Below are 16,590 nucleotides of genomic sequence, written 5' to 3' on the forward strand. Positions count from 1 at the left end.
AGGCTTAGATGGGTCCTAGGAGGCTGCAGGCGCATTCAGTCACATTAGCAGGCAAGAGCAACTCTATTGTACCCTCGTACCACTCCTCTCCTCCTCCTCAGACTCCAGAGCAGGGCTTAGCTGCCCCAGGAGCCCCACTCCATCCCCTCCTCTGAAGCTGGTCAAGGGCCAGCAGCTCCAAACAATTGCTGTGGTCTGTGCAAATGCGGTGGGTCTGAGACACCAAGGGTAGCATGGGGCCCTCTGAAAGGCAGCCCAGGAGTCCTGAATCCCCTCCTGGGGGCGGAGGGGTTGCATGAGCCTGGCCTGGCTGGGGTGTGGGGGGATCAGACCACCTGGCCTGCAGGAAGAGTTCCCTTGCACTTGGAACTGCTCTCCTGCTGCTCTCTGAGAGAAGCACTGAGGCGTGAAGGTGAAGCCTGTAATAAAATCCTCGCCCTGCCCCTGCGTGGAGTGAGCAATGAGTTGGAGCCTGCAGGGGAAACAAGCTAACAGAAGGGGAGCCCACAGGAGAGTGGGGGGGGGGAGGATGAAGAGAGCCTGGGGGGGAAGAGGAAGGGAGGGGCAGGGCTGGAGTAGGTGAGGAGATCCTGTGTGGGGAAGAGGGTGGGAGGGGCAGGGCTGGGGTAGGTGAGGAGAGCCTATGTGGGGGAGAGGGTGGGAGGGGCGGGGCTGGGGCAGGTGAGGAGAGCCCGTGGGGGAAGAGGGTGGGAGGGGCAGGGCTGGGGTAGGTGAGGAGAGCTCATGGGGGGAGAGGGTGGAAGGGGCGGGGCTGGGGTGTGGGGGGAGAGGGTGGGAGGGGCGGGGCTGGGGTAGGTGAGGAGAGCCCATGGGGGGAGAGGGTGGAAGGGGCGGGGCTGGGGTGTGGGGGGAGAGGGTGGGAAGGGGCGGGGCTGGGGTAGGTGAGGAGAACCTGTGGTAGGAGGGGTGACGACTGAAGAAGCTGCCCTCTTGCTTCATCACCAACCTTCCAATGGTCACTTGCTTGCTCCCTTGACAGCAGAAGAGCCTTCCAGCAAACACCCCTCTGGGGAAGTCGTTCTAATACAGGCCACATCTCAGTTGAGCCATTTGATGCAGTGAAAGCCACGTATCACGTGGGGGGGGTCTCTCAGTTGCCCCATGCCCTCGCCCTCCTCTCACTTCCTGTTTCCCTCTCTCCTCCAAAGGGACGGCGTTCCATACTGCGAATCTGACTACCATGCCCAGTTCGGCATTAAGTGTGAGACCTGTGACCGGTACATCAGTGGCAGGGTCTTGGAGGTGAGTTGGGGCAGGCAGAAGACTGCTAGCTTCCTTCCAGCAGCAGAGGGCTGGGCGAGTGAATCCCACCCACGGTGAAGAGGAACCATCTAGCCAGCCCTTTGCAAGGGGACCCCCTGAGAGTTTTGTCAGTGACCTAAGCCCTGTCATGAGCCATTTTAACTGGGTGTTCCCTAAATCACACTCTCTGCAAACCACGGCCCCTCCGGTCACACTCGGGTGATGCAAATGACTGAAAGGTAGTGTGATCTATGGGCTAGAGCAGGCCACTGCGGGTCCTCACTTCCATTCCTGGTTCTGCCACTGATTCCCTGTGCACCTGGGGGTGAGCACTTTGTCGTTGCTGGGCTGCAGTTTCCTCCTCTATAATATGGAGGTCTGGACGCTGACTGACCTTGGTATCCTGAGTGCAGAAATGGCTGGCTCCCAGGGATTGGGGTGGGACAGAGCAGCATTGTCCTCTGGAATTGGAGTCTAGCCGCAGAAGCAGCAGCACCACTTTGCAGGGCAGTAGCAAGGTGGTACAGGTGACTGTGGTAATAGATATGGCTGATGTGGCCCAGGTGATAGGTACGTACAAGAGCCTGCTACTTACTCGAAGCTGAGGAAGTTATTCCTTTAGCACAAGTGGCAGGGTGAAGGAGAATCCCCTGGTTCAGTCCTCCCAGATGGCAGGTGCCAGCATGTGTATGTAGCGTGGGCGCCTAATAGGTGTTTTCCTAGAGATCTGTGTGGGTTCTAATTTGGCACCATGCCCAACACCATATCTGAGCACCGGGGATGGATGGATGGGCAGAGGCAGTGTGGTATTTGTCTACAGAGTGCCTTGCCCCAGCACCTGAGCTGGAATTCAGTGCCTCTTCAAAGGGACCCCTCCTTCCTCAATCCTAGCCACGTTCCCCTGTTACTGGAGGCCAGGGACTTTGCCAGCACATGTCTGATCTCCCAGGGATAGCATGGGCATCGCTGAGCGCCCATGATAACCATCAGTTACTGCCCCTGCTCTCCTGGTGACACTGGCTCATTTTTCAGATGCTTCTCTCAATACAGTCACCTAGGAGCCTGATTGTAACCAGACTCCACTCCCCCTACCCGTTGCCATGGCAACACATCCAACACGGCTGCTAGTCATGCGGCTGTGCACTAGCTTGGCAGAGGTGCAGAGCTGTCTGCAAGGGGAAGCAGCAGGCCCGAGCCAAGCCCACTAGCCACGCCCTTTAGGCTGGTGGAATGAGCCAGCGGTGAGGTGCAAGCACCCCAGAGAGACAGGCCAGTCTAGAGGAGGAGCAGGGGTTTATGTGAATGTATTAGCGAGCCCAAGCAGCATTGTATTGTTCTTTTAGCAGGGATTCAGCACAAAGGACCTGGCTGGTTTCTGCATCCCAGCAGGGCTTTAGGTGTGATTCTTTAGTAGCTCACTCTGTCCCTTTAATGGAGCTCATTCCAAGTGCTGTTCGTCAGGGAGGGCATTGCAAAGGAGGTGTCTTGGACTCCTCATGGTTCCCATGCCAGGTTAGTCCTAGGCAGAAGGCATGGAGGGCTCTTCTAACTCCGACACCCTCAGGGACACGAGGGGGGCCTGAAATCCAGAGGTGCTAGCAGAGTGATCCTGCTGGCCGCTGCTCTCACTCAACTTGGCTATTTTTTGAAAGACATTTTTCAAGTGAATTTAGTGTCCTGGAGAGTGGGGTCCTGTGTGTACCCTCATGATGGGCGCTATATGGACAGCTGCGGGGGAGTGTGCCTCATTGCTGCCCTGGAGGGAGCGGGGTACCGTCTCCATGGCTTCCCTGCTGAGCCAGACAGCAGCTGTGGTGGTAGCTGGGCTGAGGCCTCTCTCCCTCATTCTGTGCAGGAGCCACCAAAGAGCCGTGAGATGATAGCTGCTTTTGGTCCCTACTGACCTGGACTGGCTCCAAAGCAGTGACTTTGAGGCAAAAGTCTCTGGACCCTGGTACCCAGCCCCCTGGGCCATCCAGCCCCTTCCCCACCCCCTTCAGGGGACTATGGCTGAAGCTGAAACCTGGGTGCTGTGCATTCTTGAGCTCCTCCTGGCTCTGACACTGACTCCCTTTGGGACCTCAGCCAAATCACCTCACCTCTTTGGATCCATTCCATCAGAGGTCAGCGTGCATGTGCTTGGGGAGCAGAAGGGCAGAGCTGTACCAGAGAGTGACCACGAGGGGGGAATATAGAGTGTGAGAAGCTGCTTTGCCTTCCACTTTCTTACCCCGTCCTGAGGCTGTTCTTCATGCTGTTGCCTTGCTCTTCTGCCTCCTCTGTGTCCACGTTACACCACCTCACCAGCTTGTAACTGACACCACTGTTCACATCCACCTCCGTCCTTGGTTCCTGCCTCAGCCTCCCCACCTGCGATGGGGGGATAATGATCCTTTCATGGCCCGCTGTGGGGAAGAATTGGTTCATGTCTGTGCAGCATTCTGAACATCAGCCATGCCCCGTTATTCAAGACCTCTGCTGCGACTGGCAGGTGGGATTCCCTGTGCCCAGGCAAGGGAACTGTGCAATAGTGACCAAGTGGGCTGGAAATAAATCAGCTGGGCTCTGGGTTACCTCTGGGCAGACTCTATTGCTGACTTTCATCCAGCTATTGGAATGGACATGAGGGAAAGAGGGCATGGGGAGTGGATGTGCTGTGCAGTGAAGGCTGCAGAGGGTTGGAGACGCAGAGAGCTCCTTGGGCATTACTTGACCTATCTTTCCAGAAAGCCAGTGCAGTGTCACTTCACAGTCTCTGCTCAGTCATGGCCGAAATGTGAGTGACCCCCTCACCTTTCTCCCATGTCTCTTCTACTCTTGCATTGCCCAGAAGAGGGCTCCTTCTGCACCTCTGGCCAGCCAATGCCAATCACGAACCAGTCACTAGGCTAGGGTGGGATGCCCAGGAGTTCGAGATGAATTATTTTCCTTAAAGCAATAGGCCTTCATTGTCTTGTCTGGCAGAGCTCAAAATAGAAGAGGCTCCTTTAAATAATTTTAGGCCGTAATGAGCTTTCTTGTGCTATCCCATGACCCTCTGGGTGTTCCAAATGACTGTGAGTTGAGCAGTCAGCCTTGAATGATTAATGAATCTTTAAGGGACCCCAAGTAATAATGAGTAGCTCTCTTCACTCACAGCTTCCAGCAGGCTTTTACAATGGCTGTAATTTTAATCAATACAAAATAAACAAGATTGTTGCATTCTGCTTTCAAGTGTAATCACTTCTCCTTGCAGAGGGACTGTTGAGTTTTAAATTGTGGATGTTGTTTCAGAGCTTGTGATTAGAGGGGAAGATAGGCCTGAATTGCGGTGTACTCTGCTCTGCACAGCCCAGCTAGTGTATCTCAGTGCTGGCTGGCAGCGCCCCATCCTATTTAAGGCCTGTGTCTCCACACAGCTCAGCCAATACAGCTTAGTATTGACCTGACCTGCAGTAACCCTTGCTATTCCAGTCACGGGGTACACCTCCCCAAAGCCAAAGAATAAAAATAGCCAAGGCTTTCTGAACAATGGGAAATACAGAGTGGGCTCCTGACAAATCCAAGGGGAAGAGGGGGTGTTTTGGATTTTTAGTGGCAGGGCAGGTTTAGGATTTGCATAATCTTGAAACAATTGAACAGATTATTTAAAATATACAATGTATTTAAAAGAAAGATATGGTCCGAAAGCATTCTGGACAGTGGAGACCGCTCCACTTGTCCTTGTTCATTTGGAGACCGATCCAGCCCTCAGTGAAGGCAATGGAAAGTCCTCTGGACTTTAGTGAGAACTGGATTTGGCCCTTCGTTCTTCTGCCTCTTTACTAGGGTCAGAGCCTCCTCCACAGATAGTGCCACAAGTGGCTTTTCTGACTTTCGTCCTTTCTTTAGGAAGTGAATTTGGCACTAGTGAAGTATGGATGCTGTGTTTGAAGCCCGAGCCCCTGAGCTCCTCTGCTTGTCTACAAAACATGGACTGCATGGGTAGCAGCAGAGTGAGCTTCCCTAACACACTGACCCTGCCAATGTACCTGGTGAGGGGAGTTCAGTCTCCGTGGCCCATTTGCTCCTGGGCCTGTCTGATGAAGCTGCCAACTGGAAATAGACAGTTAATGCCAGTCAGGTGGGAGCGTTCTGTGATGTTGACACCTGCTGCTGAAGCCAAGACTAGGATGGTGAAAAGCTCTGTCTATGATTATCAATGCCCCACAGATAATCTAGTTAGAACCTTTCTCATGATGGAGTCAGTGATCCCCTCTTAGCAAATTATCCCATTCTCCTCATTGTTTCCTGATACAAGAGAAACAGTTAAGTTAGATACAGTAAGTTACAACAGCCCTTCTTTCTTCTTTCATTCCCTTACCAGCCTTACTAGTCCTTCTCCCTTCTGATATTATTGTAAAATGTCCCTTGGGGGTTACGCTGTATACAATACAGACCAGGTTTCAGTACAGCCCAGAGCCAACTGCTGCCTCTGAGCTTAGAAGCCCAGCAAATGAGTCTATAATTGAAATTCTTGCAGACATTTTGAGTGGAAGCAAGCTACCAATTAAACCTATTATCCTTGTCAGAGTGCAGGGAGAACAGACCAGCCACATCACAACTGGGAAAATAGCAGGTTGTTATTTCTAAAGTTTGGGCATCATTTGCACTGAATGCAGCAGAAAAGTTTCTAGAGAGTCCCAAGAAATTAGGGCTGGAAAAAAAATAAAGCAGGAATCATTTTGGCTTTCACTGCATTGGAATGGGCTGCAAAATGAAACCTAGTGAGCCTCTTGTACTGTTGTGGGTGTGTCTCTCCCTCTCCCAAGATGGTAAAAATCCCAGTGACAGTTTGCCAAACAGAAGCCTATGCCACTGCTATGATATTTCACAACTGTGACCCCCTCCCTGGGCCAAAGTGGGCACCCTGTCCAACCTCAGTGGAGATGCTTGGGGTGGGAACTGGTGAAAAATCTGTCTCCATAGCTGAACAATGGGACATTTCTGAGCTACAGCTACAGAATCCTTCTGAAAGCAAATGCAGAAATTGATCCTGTAAGTCCTTACTCACATAAGTAATACTGTTGACTTTGAGGTGTGCTTCTGGGAGTCAAAGTTTGCAGGATTTGGTCCCCAGTTCACTGGTTTGGGGCTGCCTGGGCCTAATTCTCTGCTGCCCTGCACTTTGGATAGTCATTTACTCCACTGCCAGGTGAGTGTGAAAGGCAGAGCTTGTAACATTGTACATCCACCTTGCACTCAGTTTGCTTGAAAGAAATGGGACCCTGGACATGGGTTCTCTTCATGCACCATGGCAAAGATATTAGTGTCCTAGTGTGTCTAGGGCTGGTCTGCCATCTGTGGTTCCTTGTTGGGGCCCCACCTCTCCTTTGCTAGGCTCTTTCATCTTGCTTTGTGTTTTGCACTGCAAGCGGAAGGAGTGTGGAGGGGACTGGGCAGCTCCCGCTCAGAAGAATGGAGGCAAAAGTGGATCTGCATTTTCTGCTTGCTTAGGAACCATTTTCCTCTGCTTGTTTGTAGGCAGGAGGGAAGCACTACCACCCAACCTGTGCCAGATGCGTCCGCTGCCACCAGATGTTCACGGAAGGGGAGGAGATGTATCTCACAGGTATGGACACCCTCGCCATAGGGAGAAAGCTCAGGCTGTGGGATGGGCAGATTAACACCTTCTCTGTGCCCCACGGATCCGTTGCCACTGAACTCCGCCGGTAACATAATTTGTTGATTCCCAGCAACATCAGAAGAGTGGCCTCGTGCAAACCTCCCCCAGCTGATGGTCACTAGTGTCACTTTCTAAACCAGCAATGCAGGGATGCACTGAACTGGGAGTGGGGTTACCCAATCACAGCAGGCAGATGGAAATTAGCAGGTAAACTAGGAATCAAAATCCCTGTGGTGACTTGCCCCAGAAGAGCCCTCTGGAGTGGCTATCACATTAGGCCCAGTCCTGGCTGGCTCATGCAGCCAGATCCACAGAGCTGTTGCTGACTTGTGGTTAATGCAGGTTAGCTGTGTTCCAATGATGTCAGAGAATCTCCCACTGGATCCCTTTGGGGATCAGATCTCCTTTTCCTACAAACCCAAGCTCCTGTCTGCTCATTGTGGGCCGCACAGGGATGCGGCTCTGACTCCCAGCCCAACAGCTGCTTTCACCAGCCACGCTGGGGAACACAACAACTCAGCAGTCATCTTGTTATGTGAAATGTTCCTTCTTTCCTAGTGGGGGGAGGGAGTGACCAACCACGCCCTGCCAGAACTCTCAGCCCTGCAGTCACCCCACTCTCCCCTGCCTCCCACGTTCCAGCTCAGTGAGTCAGGAAATGCTATAGATTCCAAGGCCAGGAGGGACTGCTGTAATCATAGTCTGACCTGTATAATGCAGGCAACAGAACTTCCCCAGAATAATTCCTAGTCAGAGCATATCTATAAGAGCGAAAGAGGGAGGTCTCAGGGACCTGGGGACATTTTCCTGGAGGAGAAATTGCCCCTCCTGGGCAGCTTGTTTCTCGCTCAGAGTCACTGTCAGTAACGCACGTGCACACAACATATTAACTTCATCAGCGCTGTTGGAGCATGCCTGCCCATGCACTTGGCCAGCACCACTGGAACACACAAGCCACTGGGCCAGGTGGGGTATTCCCAGCCATGGCTAAAGAGCCACCTATCTAGGAACTTCTTTGGCCTCCAGCACTGTAGTGTCTAGAGCATTTCACACTGTTCAGAGGTTAGCCCTTGCTGTCTCCTGTGAGGTAAGGAGCTGCCTCTTTGTTCCCATTTTGCAGTGGGAAGGCTGAGGCACAGAGAGAACAGGACCAGCATTTTCATAAATGGCCACAGGTTTTGGGTGCCCAACTTGAGAAACAGACACACCACAATCAATGGCCACTATTGGTTTAAGGAACATGTTTGAGCTCTCACAGTGAGCCTGGGAATTGAACCTAGATCTCTCGGGTCCCACTCCAGTGCCTTAACCACAAAACCAACCCTCCTCTGTTTCCAGGTTCTGCTGAGTGCGGCACTGAAAGTGTTAAGCCATGCAGCACAGGTGGCTGGTTTCAGCAAGAAGGAAATAAATAATCGGGTCTCTGGAGATGTTCATCCCTTGCTGAAGCTGCCTTTGGGGCTATTTCCATCTCTGAGGGAGGGTGTGTTTTCCCTTTGGTAACCTGCAGCTGCCTGTCACCCTGAGTCATTAATTACCCCTGTAGATCTGTGGGGTAATTGCAGGGCTGGGTCCCTCCCCCTCCTGCACTGCAGGATTTGTGGCAGGAGCCCTCCGCCCGGGGCTGACTGACTCCTCCGTGAGATGCTAATCGTGTTGGCGTGAACACGGGGGAGTGGCCATGCCATTAGTGTCATGCTGGAATGTCAGCCAGCATGCTCCCACATCCCTTGTTTGGTGGGGAGGCAGGGGTGTTTTATGAAAGTTCTGCACCTGGCTGTCATCCCTAATGCATGGCCTGTGACAGGCTGGTTCTGTCATGGCATCCAGGGGCCCAAAATGTAACACCTACAAATGGGTGAAGGAAGAAAAGGGGTCTGGTTTTCTGGAATTTATGATTTATGAACCAGGACTATCTGATGGATTGTGTTGGTACATGCCCAGTCTGGGGCTGCTACAGCCACATTCTCATCTTGACTCTGATCCTGAATTCCCTTGGGGGCTGGTTCCTGCTCTCACAGGTGAACGTCAAACGTTACCAGCCAAGACCTGAGTTCAAGATTCTGTGTTACCCCAGGAACAGCTGATTCTAATATGGCTACCTAAAGCAGGGATGGGGCAGGACAATGCTCCGCTGTTTCCAGGAAAAGCACGGAATCCTGAACACAGGTCCTGGTAGGTAGGTAAATGGGGAATGGACTTTCCAGTCGAGGTTTGTTGTTTCTGTCCGTTTTCTACCTGCAGTTCCCTTTCTTCTGTTTGAAAGTTTATTTTTAAATAATCTGTTTCTTCATCGCTGAGGTGAGTTATTTGTCTGGCATTTACCTGGTAGTGTTTTAGTCTTCTATCTACCCATCTACACAATCAGATTCAACAGTGAATGACTTATGTAGCCAAGAGAACAGAGGATCTGTGAGTGTACACTGACTTTTACCAGCCAGTAATCTCAGGCTTTGGGAGCTAGAGAGGCTACAATGGATTGGAAAGGGAGAATTACGCATTATTTTGAGGCACAAAAGATCATATTAAAGCACTGGTCCAGTGCCTCTGCCCGGCCCCCCTATCCATCAGCCCCAGTCCAAGGACATTCCTGTGGCCACACTGTAATATAGAAGGTGCCCAGGAAAGTCAATAAACCTGACAAAATCAAAGACTAACAGAGACATTGCTGGGCTTGGGTGCCTGTCGCTTTCCTCCCATCCGGCAGAAGCTGTGCAGCTATTCCGTCTAAATCTCACTCAGTACTCCATCAGTGAGGGTTCCATTGGCATGTCTTGGTGATTTGATGCAGACTCGCACCATTTACAAGCTCACAGGGTCTCCCATTGACAGACCCATAGATATAGGAGGGGGATGTTGCACTGGCTTGTTATCTGTGGAGACATGGATTCAAGTTCAAGTTTACATCACAGGTGAAAGGAGTTTGCTGGAATGTGCTTGGCGCTGTACAAGATTCAAATCTCAAAACAGCCCCTGCCCCAAAGAGCTGACAATCTAAAACAGTGGCTTTCAATCTTTCCAAACTACTATATCTCTTTCAGGAGTCTGATTGCTCTTGTGTACCCCAAATTTCACCTCATTTAAAAATGATTTGCATACAAAATCAGACATAAAAATATAAGTGTCACACCGTGCTATTACTGAAAAATTGCTTACTTTCTTATTTATACCATATAATTATAAAATAAATCAATTGGAATATAAATATTGTACTTACATTTCAGTGTATAGTATATAAAGCAGCCTAAACAAGTCATTGTATGAAATTTTAGTTTGTACTGACTTCGCTAGTGCTTTTTATGTAGCCTGTTGTAAAACGAGGAAAATATCTAGATGAGTTGATGCTGGAAGACCTATGCGTACCCCTGGTTGAGACCCACTGATCTAAAAGATGCATATGACTTGCAGGCTTTGCTCCCAAGAACCCCAGTACTGGAACAGCAGGAGAGGCTGCAGACCAGGACTGGGGATTCTCAGCGGAGCAGTCGGGGTCCAGGACTAGAATAGTGGGGGCAGGATTGACGTGCATCTGCAGAGCTGCTTGCAGGTCCAGGACTAAGCTAACTGGGTGTGCTGTCAGTCAGGATGGAGGGGTACTTATTACACCTGGTTCTGACTATGAGTGGCAATTTGGTCTCTCCAGTGGCGAGTTGAAAGGCTCTGATCCTCTGCTGTTCCCCTGGCTTTCAGGTTCTGAAGTGTGGCACCCGATCTGCAAACAGGCAGCAAGAGCAGAGAAGAAATTGAAGGTAAGCTGGAGCATCAGAGGTTCCTGATGGAGTTTCTGTGACAGGTGGCTGGGCCAGAAGCACGCTTCAGTGTGCCTCCAAGACAAGCAGACATCTCTGAAAGTGCCCCTGAGAGCTCTGGTCCCTGGCTGGAAATGAGTTATGAGGGGAAGGCCCAAACTGAGGGGGACCCGCCATACCAAAAAGGCTGCAAGACCCTGGCCCAAGGGTCAGCACATTCAGCTTCCTGCTTTCCAAAGGGTCCTCGGCAACCCAGAACTTTGAGGATCCCCCTCCCGCCTCAGAGGTTTTGCATTGCAGCCATCATCCTTCTTGCCATGGGGAGTCATGGGCAGGACTCCATTTGAAGAGCAGCTGCAGCTCTGCAAATGTCTGCAGGGAGTGCTATTGAGCAGTGTGAGGAGGCATCATTCCTCCATACTCCACATGCCATTTCCTCCTCCCTGCGGAGAGATGCTTCCAGCCCACAGAGTCAGAGACCGGCCAGACTCTCTGTGCTTTAGTGGGTGTTTGTTTGTTCTGATTGTTAAATTGTAGGTAGACACAAACCCAGGAATGTTCCAGGCCAGGAGAGCAGTCACCATATGGCCCATCAAAGCTGCCTGCCTTTGCACCCTTCCTAACATCAGGATAAGCCAGATCAGCTCCTTGCTTCCCTGCTGTCTCAGTGACAGCTTGACAGCCACGCTGCTGGATGCAAGCTGCTGTAAAGCTCCTTTCCACCCTGCTGAAAAGTTTGATGACTCGGCCTGCTCAATCCCCTTCCTTGTGTGCCATTCAGAAGAAGCACTGGGAGGCCTTTGTCCGTGGCGAGGCTGCTGGCCATGCTCACAGTCCTCAGGTGCACATTGAACATGCCTTGTCGGTTGTAGTGCAAGATGCCAGAGCAATGCTGGAATAAACCATGCCTGCCAATTCACTGACAGGCCGTTGCGGGGGGTAGTCTGAAGGACTGAAGTCAACTTTTTATGGAAGCAAACCCACAGATTGCCTCTTCAACCTTCCAAGCCCTGCAACAAGTTCCCTCTAGTGTTCTCAGTTAGCATTAGGTATGATTAACAGCTGCATGTCTTTCAAAATCATTCGATTTTAATGTGCAGGGCCTGTCTTGCTGGATCTGAATCTGGCCATTAAAGTGGACTGGATATTTTGGCCTATTCGAACCCAGACAGAATGCCGATATACAACAACCTTAGTGATTGGGAGGGAGTACAGAGGGCATTGCTGGGCAGTTTCACAGGGTTATAGCCCGCTGCTGGGGGCGTGGGTGCTGTCCCTGTCCTGGAGTTAGATGGTGGGGAAAAATTCAGCCTTGATATAAGCAAGTGAAATTCCATTGATTTCAATGGTGTTATGCCTGCGTTGTGTCAAGGCTGGATTTGGTCCCATAATCTCCATAATTTGAATGATGGACAGCTTAAGTTCTGATCCAGTTTGTGGTTTTCTATGCACACAGCACAGAAGAACATCAGAAACCTCCATCTCGCCCCCTGGTTCCAGTATTGGTTCCCCCAACCGAGTCATCTGTGTAAGTACAGCTCAGTCACACAGTCTCCAATATGATGGGGAAAGGGTGGCTCCATATGTTCCAACGGGGACAGGAGAAGGAGATCTCCCTGCACAAATCAGGTTGGGAGCAGCAGGATCTCAATTCCAATCTGCAATGCAAGCAATGGGGACGGGGAAGGGGTCTTTGGGGGTAAGTCTACCCTGAGTGTCTGCCTGCCTTGACCTCAGCAGGCCCTCTGTGATGAATGGGAGATCTCAGAAGAGTATTGCCAAGGCAGTTCAACACCATGACCCACCCAGCCCTTTCCCCACTGCTGCCTCTTCTCTTCCTGGGAGAATGTTGTGCCTCTCATGAGGACATCTCCTTACGTTTTTACCTTTCCTGTGGTGACACACCAGTTCTGTTTGCTCTGATGGGAGCTTCACACTGTATATTCCAGCCTTCCCTTCCCTTTCTCCTCATCTTTCTCTCTGTCTCCGTCTCTCTTCCTCTGTCTCTCCATCTCCTAGGCTAAAGTGGATAATGAGATCCTTAATTACAAAGACCTGGCAGCTCTTCCCAAGATTAAAGCCATCTACGAGGTGCAGCGTCCCGACCTCATTTCCTACGAGCCTTATCACAGATACACGTCAGATGAGACGCTGGAGAGATATAGCTATGGGGAGGTACTGAGTCTTGGCATTTGCAGACAGGGACCTCAGGATCTGATGAGGGTTATTGGGGGGGGGGGGGCGGACACAGATTCTTATTACAGTTCTGTGGATGCAAATCCTGAATAACTCCATTGGCATTAGTGGGGTTACTTCAGATTTACAGTGGGGGAACCAAGAACAGAATCTGGCCTAGAACATCTCCAAGGAGGATTCTTGTCTGTTGTCTGGAAATCCAGGATGGGCCAGGACAGGAGAACCTTGGCCCCAGCCTCCTCCACTGTGGGCCACAAGAGTGAGCCAGAAAACTGCTACAGCATCAGTTAGTGACAATCTATGACTCTGCCCATGCTGATGGAGGCCATTGGCAATTGGTCACACCACATAATCTAAAGGGACTGCTTTGGGGAGAAAGGTGGCCCCAAGGAATGGCTCCTCTGGGGAATGTCCCCCAGTGCATTGAGCTTAGGAAATGAATGAGGGGAAGGGGGTGTCTCCGCAGCACCCTCAGCCCAGCACAGACTCTAAGGACAGATCTGCAGCGGGGTCACTCTACGTGCAACTGAACTGCTCACACACCAAATGGTGCTGTTGAAAATCTGATCCTTAACTGCAGCTATTTACCCTGCAGTCCATTTTCCAAAGAGCACCCTCTTGCTTAGATGGGGTGCAGGACAGGCTCACCAGATGGCCTGCTGCAGGGAAGCCACACCAGTGTCCGCAGAGCAAGGGTCTCGGCAGGACAGCCCTTATCTAATGCTGACGCCACTGGATGGGGACGGGAAGGGAGCAGGGAGCTGAATGGTGCTGTCTATGTCCACGGGGATATTAGAAAGAGCTGTGTGGAAGGAAACCAACACAGCCCTTGGCATGGGACTTCCCCTGCCCTACTCCTTGGGGCAGGCTGGGACTGCTGGACAATTTCACCCACTTAAATGGGAAGGAGATGAGTGCATGGGTTTGACCTGGAAGAAAGCCAGATCCTGCCTGATCCAGGTCCCACTGAGGACTGCAGAAGCTGAGGGCAGAATTGGGCCCTTTAAATTGGTCACAGAAGAGGCCTTTGTAATAACCAGCAATGACTTCTCTGAAATCTCCAGTGTGAAGCAGGTGCCAGGGTTCATTGTGAGCCAGCCGTCCAGAGCACTCAGCTGTCTGTGCCCTCTGTACCAAGGTGGGAGCAGTGACGCTGTCCTTTGTGTGCAGTGTTCTGGAGCTGTATGGGGCTCTCACCTGCCCAGGAAGCACAGCTCAGTACACAGCCTCACTGTGTTGTGTTGAGTTTCCTGTTGGCCTCAGATCAGGGCCTTGGGGCACTGAGGGCCTGGTTCTTCTCTCCCTTACACCTGTGTAAATTGAGGTTTAGTCCATGGAGGTCACTGACATTCTGCAGTGTAAAACTGGTGTAGGCAAGAGGAGAATGGGGCCATGGATTCTGGAAAGCACCATATGGGGGTAGCTAAGAAAACACCCTACTGGCTTCTGGATTCCTTGCACCTCTGCTTTTTCACAGTGGGTCTTTGTCCCAGGTCTACAGGTGGTTGGCTTGTGAGCTGGCTAAGGCAACTGCCCCCTGAGGCGCTCTGCAGCACTGTGCGCTGGGGGCTCTGCTGCCTTTCATCCATATGAGCTGCGCCTGCAAACAATCTCTGGATAAAGCAGAGAATGCAGGTTGCCATGTTAGGGCCTCTCATGGACAGCGACATGGCCTATGACACAGACAGGGATGGCATGCAACGGCACAGACCTCCAACGCCAGGGGACAGTGCAACTAAGATGGCAACAGAAAGGTAGCATGGGAAGCTACTGTGTGTCAGACGGCTCAGCAACACGCTGTTACCGAGGGCTCGCAAGCTGTGGGATGGGGTTTGGAGCCTTTTGCTTTGAGTGGGTCTCGCTGTATTCGCTGCTGTCTGGTGTAAACCCCTTGAATTGATGCAATTTCAGTGTGTTGTTCAGACAGCCCAGTGCTGCTCTTGGTGGCATCTTCTGACCCCTGTATATGCATAGTAGGTCACAAAGCCTTGTTTCATAGTGGGATGGTGTCTCCTGTGAACCCATCTGACCTCGCTTAGCTCCCATCTGTTTATATCCTCCCCATTGAGTTAGTTGCTGCTGTTTCACCAACTCCAAGGGGAGCATCATAGCCAGACATTCGCATCTGGAGCTTCCCAGGTTCAGCCCGTCCCTTCTCATCCTCTGAGGGCATTTCCCCTCACCTCCCCGTCTGTGCTGTAATGTCATTATTTGTATGTGAAACTCAGACAGGCAGGAGAGAGGAGAAATCCCCTCTGAACACTAGGGCTCTGGGTTGGCAAGAGCAGGACCCTCTTGGACTTATAGACTCATAGACTTTAAGGTCAGAAGGGACCATTATGATCATCTGGTCTGACCCCCTGCATGCTGCAGGCCATAAAACCATCCCTACCCCTTCCCTGGACTCTGCTGTTGAAGTCCCCAATCCTGTTTTTAGTGACTTCAATCGGCAGAGACCCTCCTGCTAGTGATCCCTGCCCCATGCTGCGGAGGAAGACGAAAAACCTCCAGAGGCTCAGCCAATCTGCCCTGGAGGAAAATTCCTTCCCGACCCCAAATATGGCGATCAGTAAGACCCCGAGCATATAGGCAAGAGTCTCCAGCCTGACCCCTGTTAGCCATTATACTATTTACCTACCATTGCTTGGTTTTCCTTGACTACTATGTTTTACCATTAAACCATTCCCTCCATAAACTTATCTAACTTAATCTTAAAACCCCCACCGTTTCCCTCGGAAGGCCATTCCAATATTTCACCCCTCTGACGGTCAGAAACCTTCATCTAATTTCAAGCCTGAACTTCCCCATGGCCAGTTTATATCCATTCGTTCTCGTATCCACATTAGTACTAAGCTGGAATAATTCTTCTCCCTCCCTTGTATAAATCCCTCTAATATATTTAAAGATAGCAATCATATCCCCCTCAGCATTGTATCTGGAGTCTTGCTCCAAACATGCAGAGCCAGACGCTCTGTGAACAGGTCAGACTCCGTAGATACGAGCAGGCAAGGAGTTGATTTACGGGCTCCAAGGGCTGGTTGTTTCCAAACTGGGAAAGCCAAGCTTGGATGACTTCACTCTCCCATACACTGTGTATCCCAGCATGAGGGAAATCCCAGCATGACCATGGGAGCACCTGCCTGCCAGTTCCAGTGAAGGGGAGGGGGGATATTCTGCACCAAATGAAAGAAGCTGAAGAATTCCCCCAAAGTCTCTTCCCCAGGGGGAGAAATGAGTTGGTCCCATGAGTTCGTCTACCAGGCATTTCTCCTGGAGCACTGGCTGGATGGGATCAAAGCAGCCCCTCTGTGCTCCAGCCTGGACTCAGAGTGGCTAAGGTGGAGGGACAGGCTGCTATTTATTTCCCATCGATGGAGCCTTCTCTCCCACAGGCTTCCCTCAGTGCCTGGCCATTTTAATGTGGCTGTGGTTTCACTAAGAGGGCTGTAATTTTGGGCAGATGAAGTGCTGTGAGGCCCGGGTCAGTCACATCATCCATTAATCATGTCCCTCTCTCTTCTCTCCCTCCTGTGCTGTCTCTGGACCTCCTGCTCCCTCCAGTCCCTTGGAACGCTGTCTCCGTATTCTCAGGTAAATACACTGTGCTCCAGAGACCTCTGGGACCGCAAGGCTGGAGGTGGGTGGGACCTGCATGGAGTTATAACTTAAGGATTTGGCTGGACCAAGGGGACCCCTCATGCCTGACAATGGGGGTTCTGAATGGAGACAGCTGTTGGG

The 16,590-nt window shown here is 51.4% G+C and overlaps 1 protein-coding gene across 12 annotated transcripts in view; it reads left to right on the forward strand.

The window, feature by feature from the left end:
- Positions 1-16,590, forward strand: part of ABLIM3 (actin binding LIM protein family member 3) — a 110,479-nt gene that overhangs the window by 75,885 nt on the left and 18,004 nt on the right. For 11 of the 12 annotated variants that reach the window (XR_004646787.1, XR_004646790.1, XR_004646789.1 and 8 more), the window contains 6 exons: positions 1,170-1,263; positions 6,766-6,853; positions 10,598-10,656; positions 12,113-12,184; positions 12,676-12,831; positions 16,414-16,443. Coding sequence is in view for 5 of the 12 variants with exons in the window: in XM_034778709.1 (XP_034634600.1) it covers positions 1,170-1,263; positions 6,766-6,853; positions 10,598-10,656; positions 12,113-12,184; positions 12,676-12,831; positions 16,414-16,443 (499 nt within the window). In the remaining 7 variants the exon portion in view is untranslated. The remainder of the gene's footprint in view (positions 1-1,169; positions 1,264-6,765; positions 6,854-10,597; positions 10,657-12,112; positions 12,185-12,675; positions 12,832-16,413; positions 16,444-16,590) is intronic. The other variant, XR_004646793.1, reaches the window with a different exon arrangement.

The sequence above is a fragment of the Trachemys scripta genome, chromosome 8, assembly GCF_013100865.1.
Source record: "Trachemys scripta elegans isolate TJP31775 chromosome 8, CAS_Tse_1.0, whole genome shotgun sequence".
Taxonomy (NCBI): Eukaryota; Metazoa; Chordata; order Testudines; family Emydidae; genus Trachemys; species Trachemys scripta.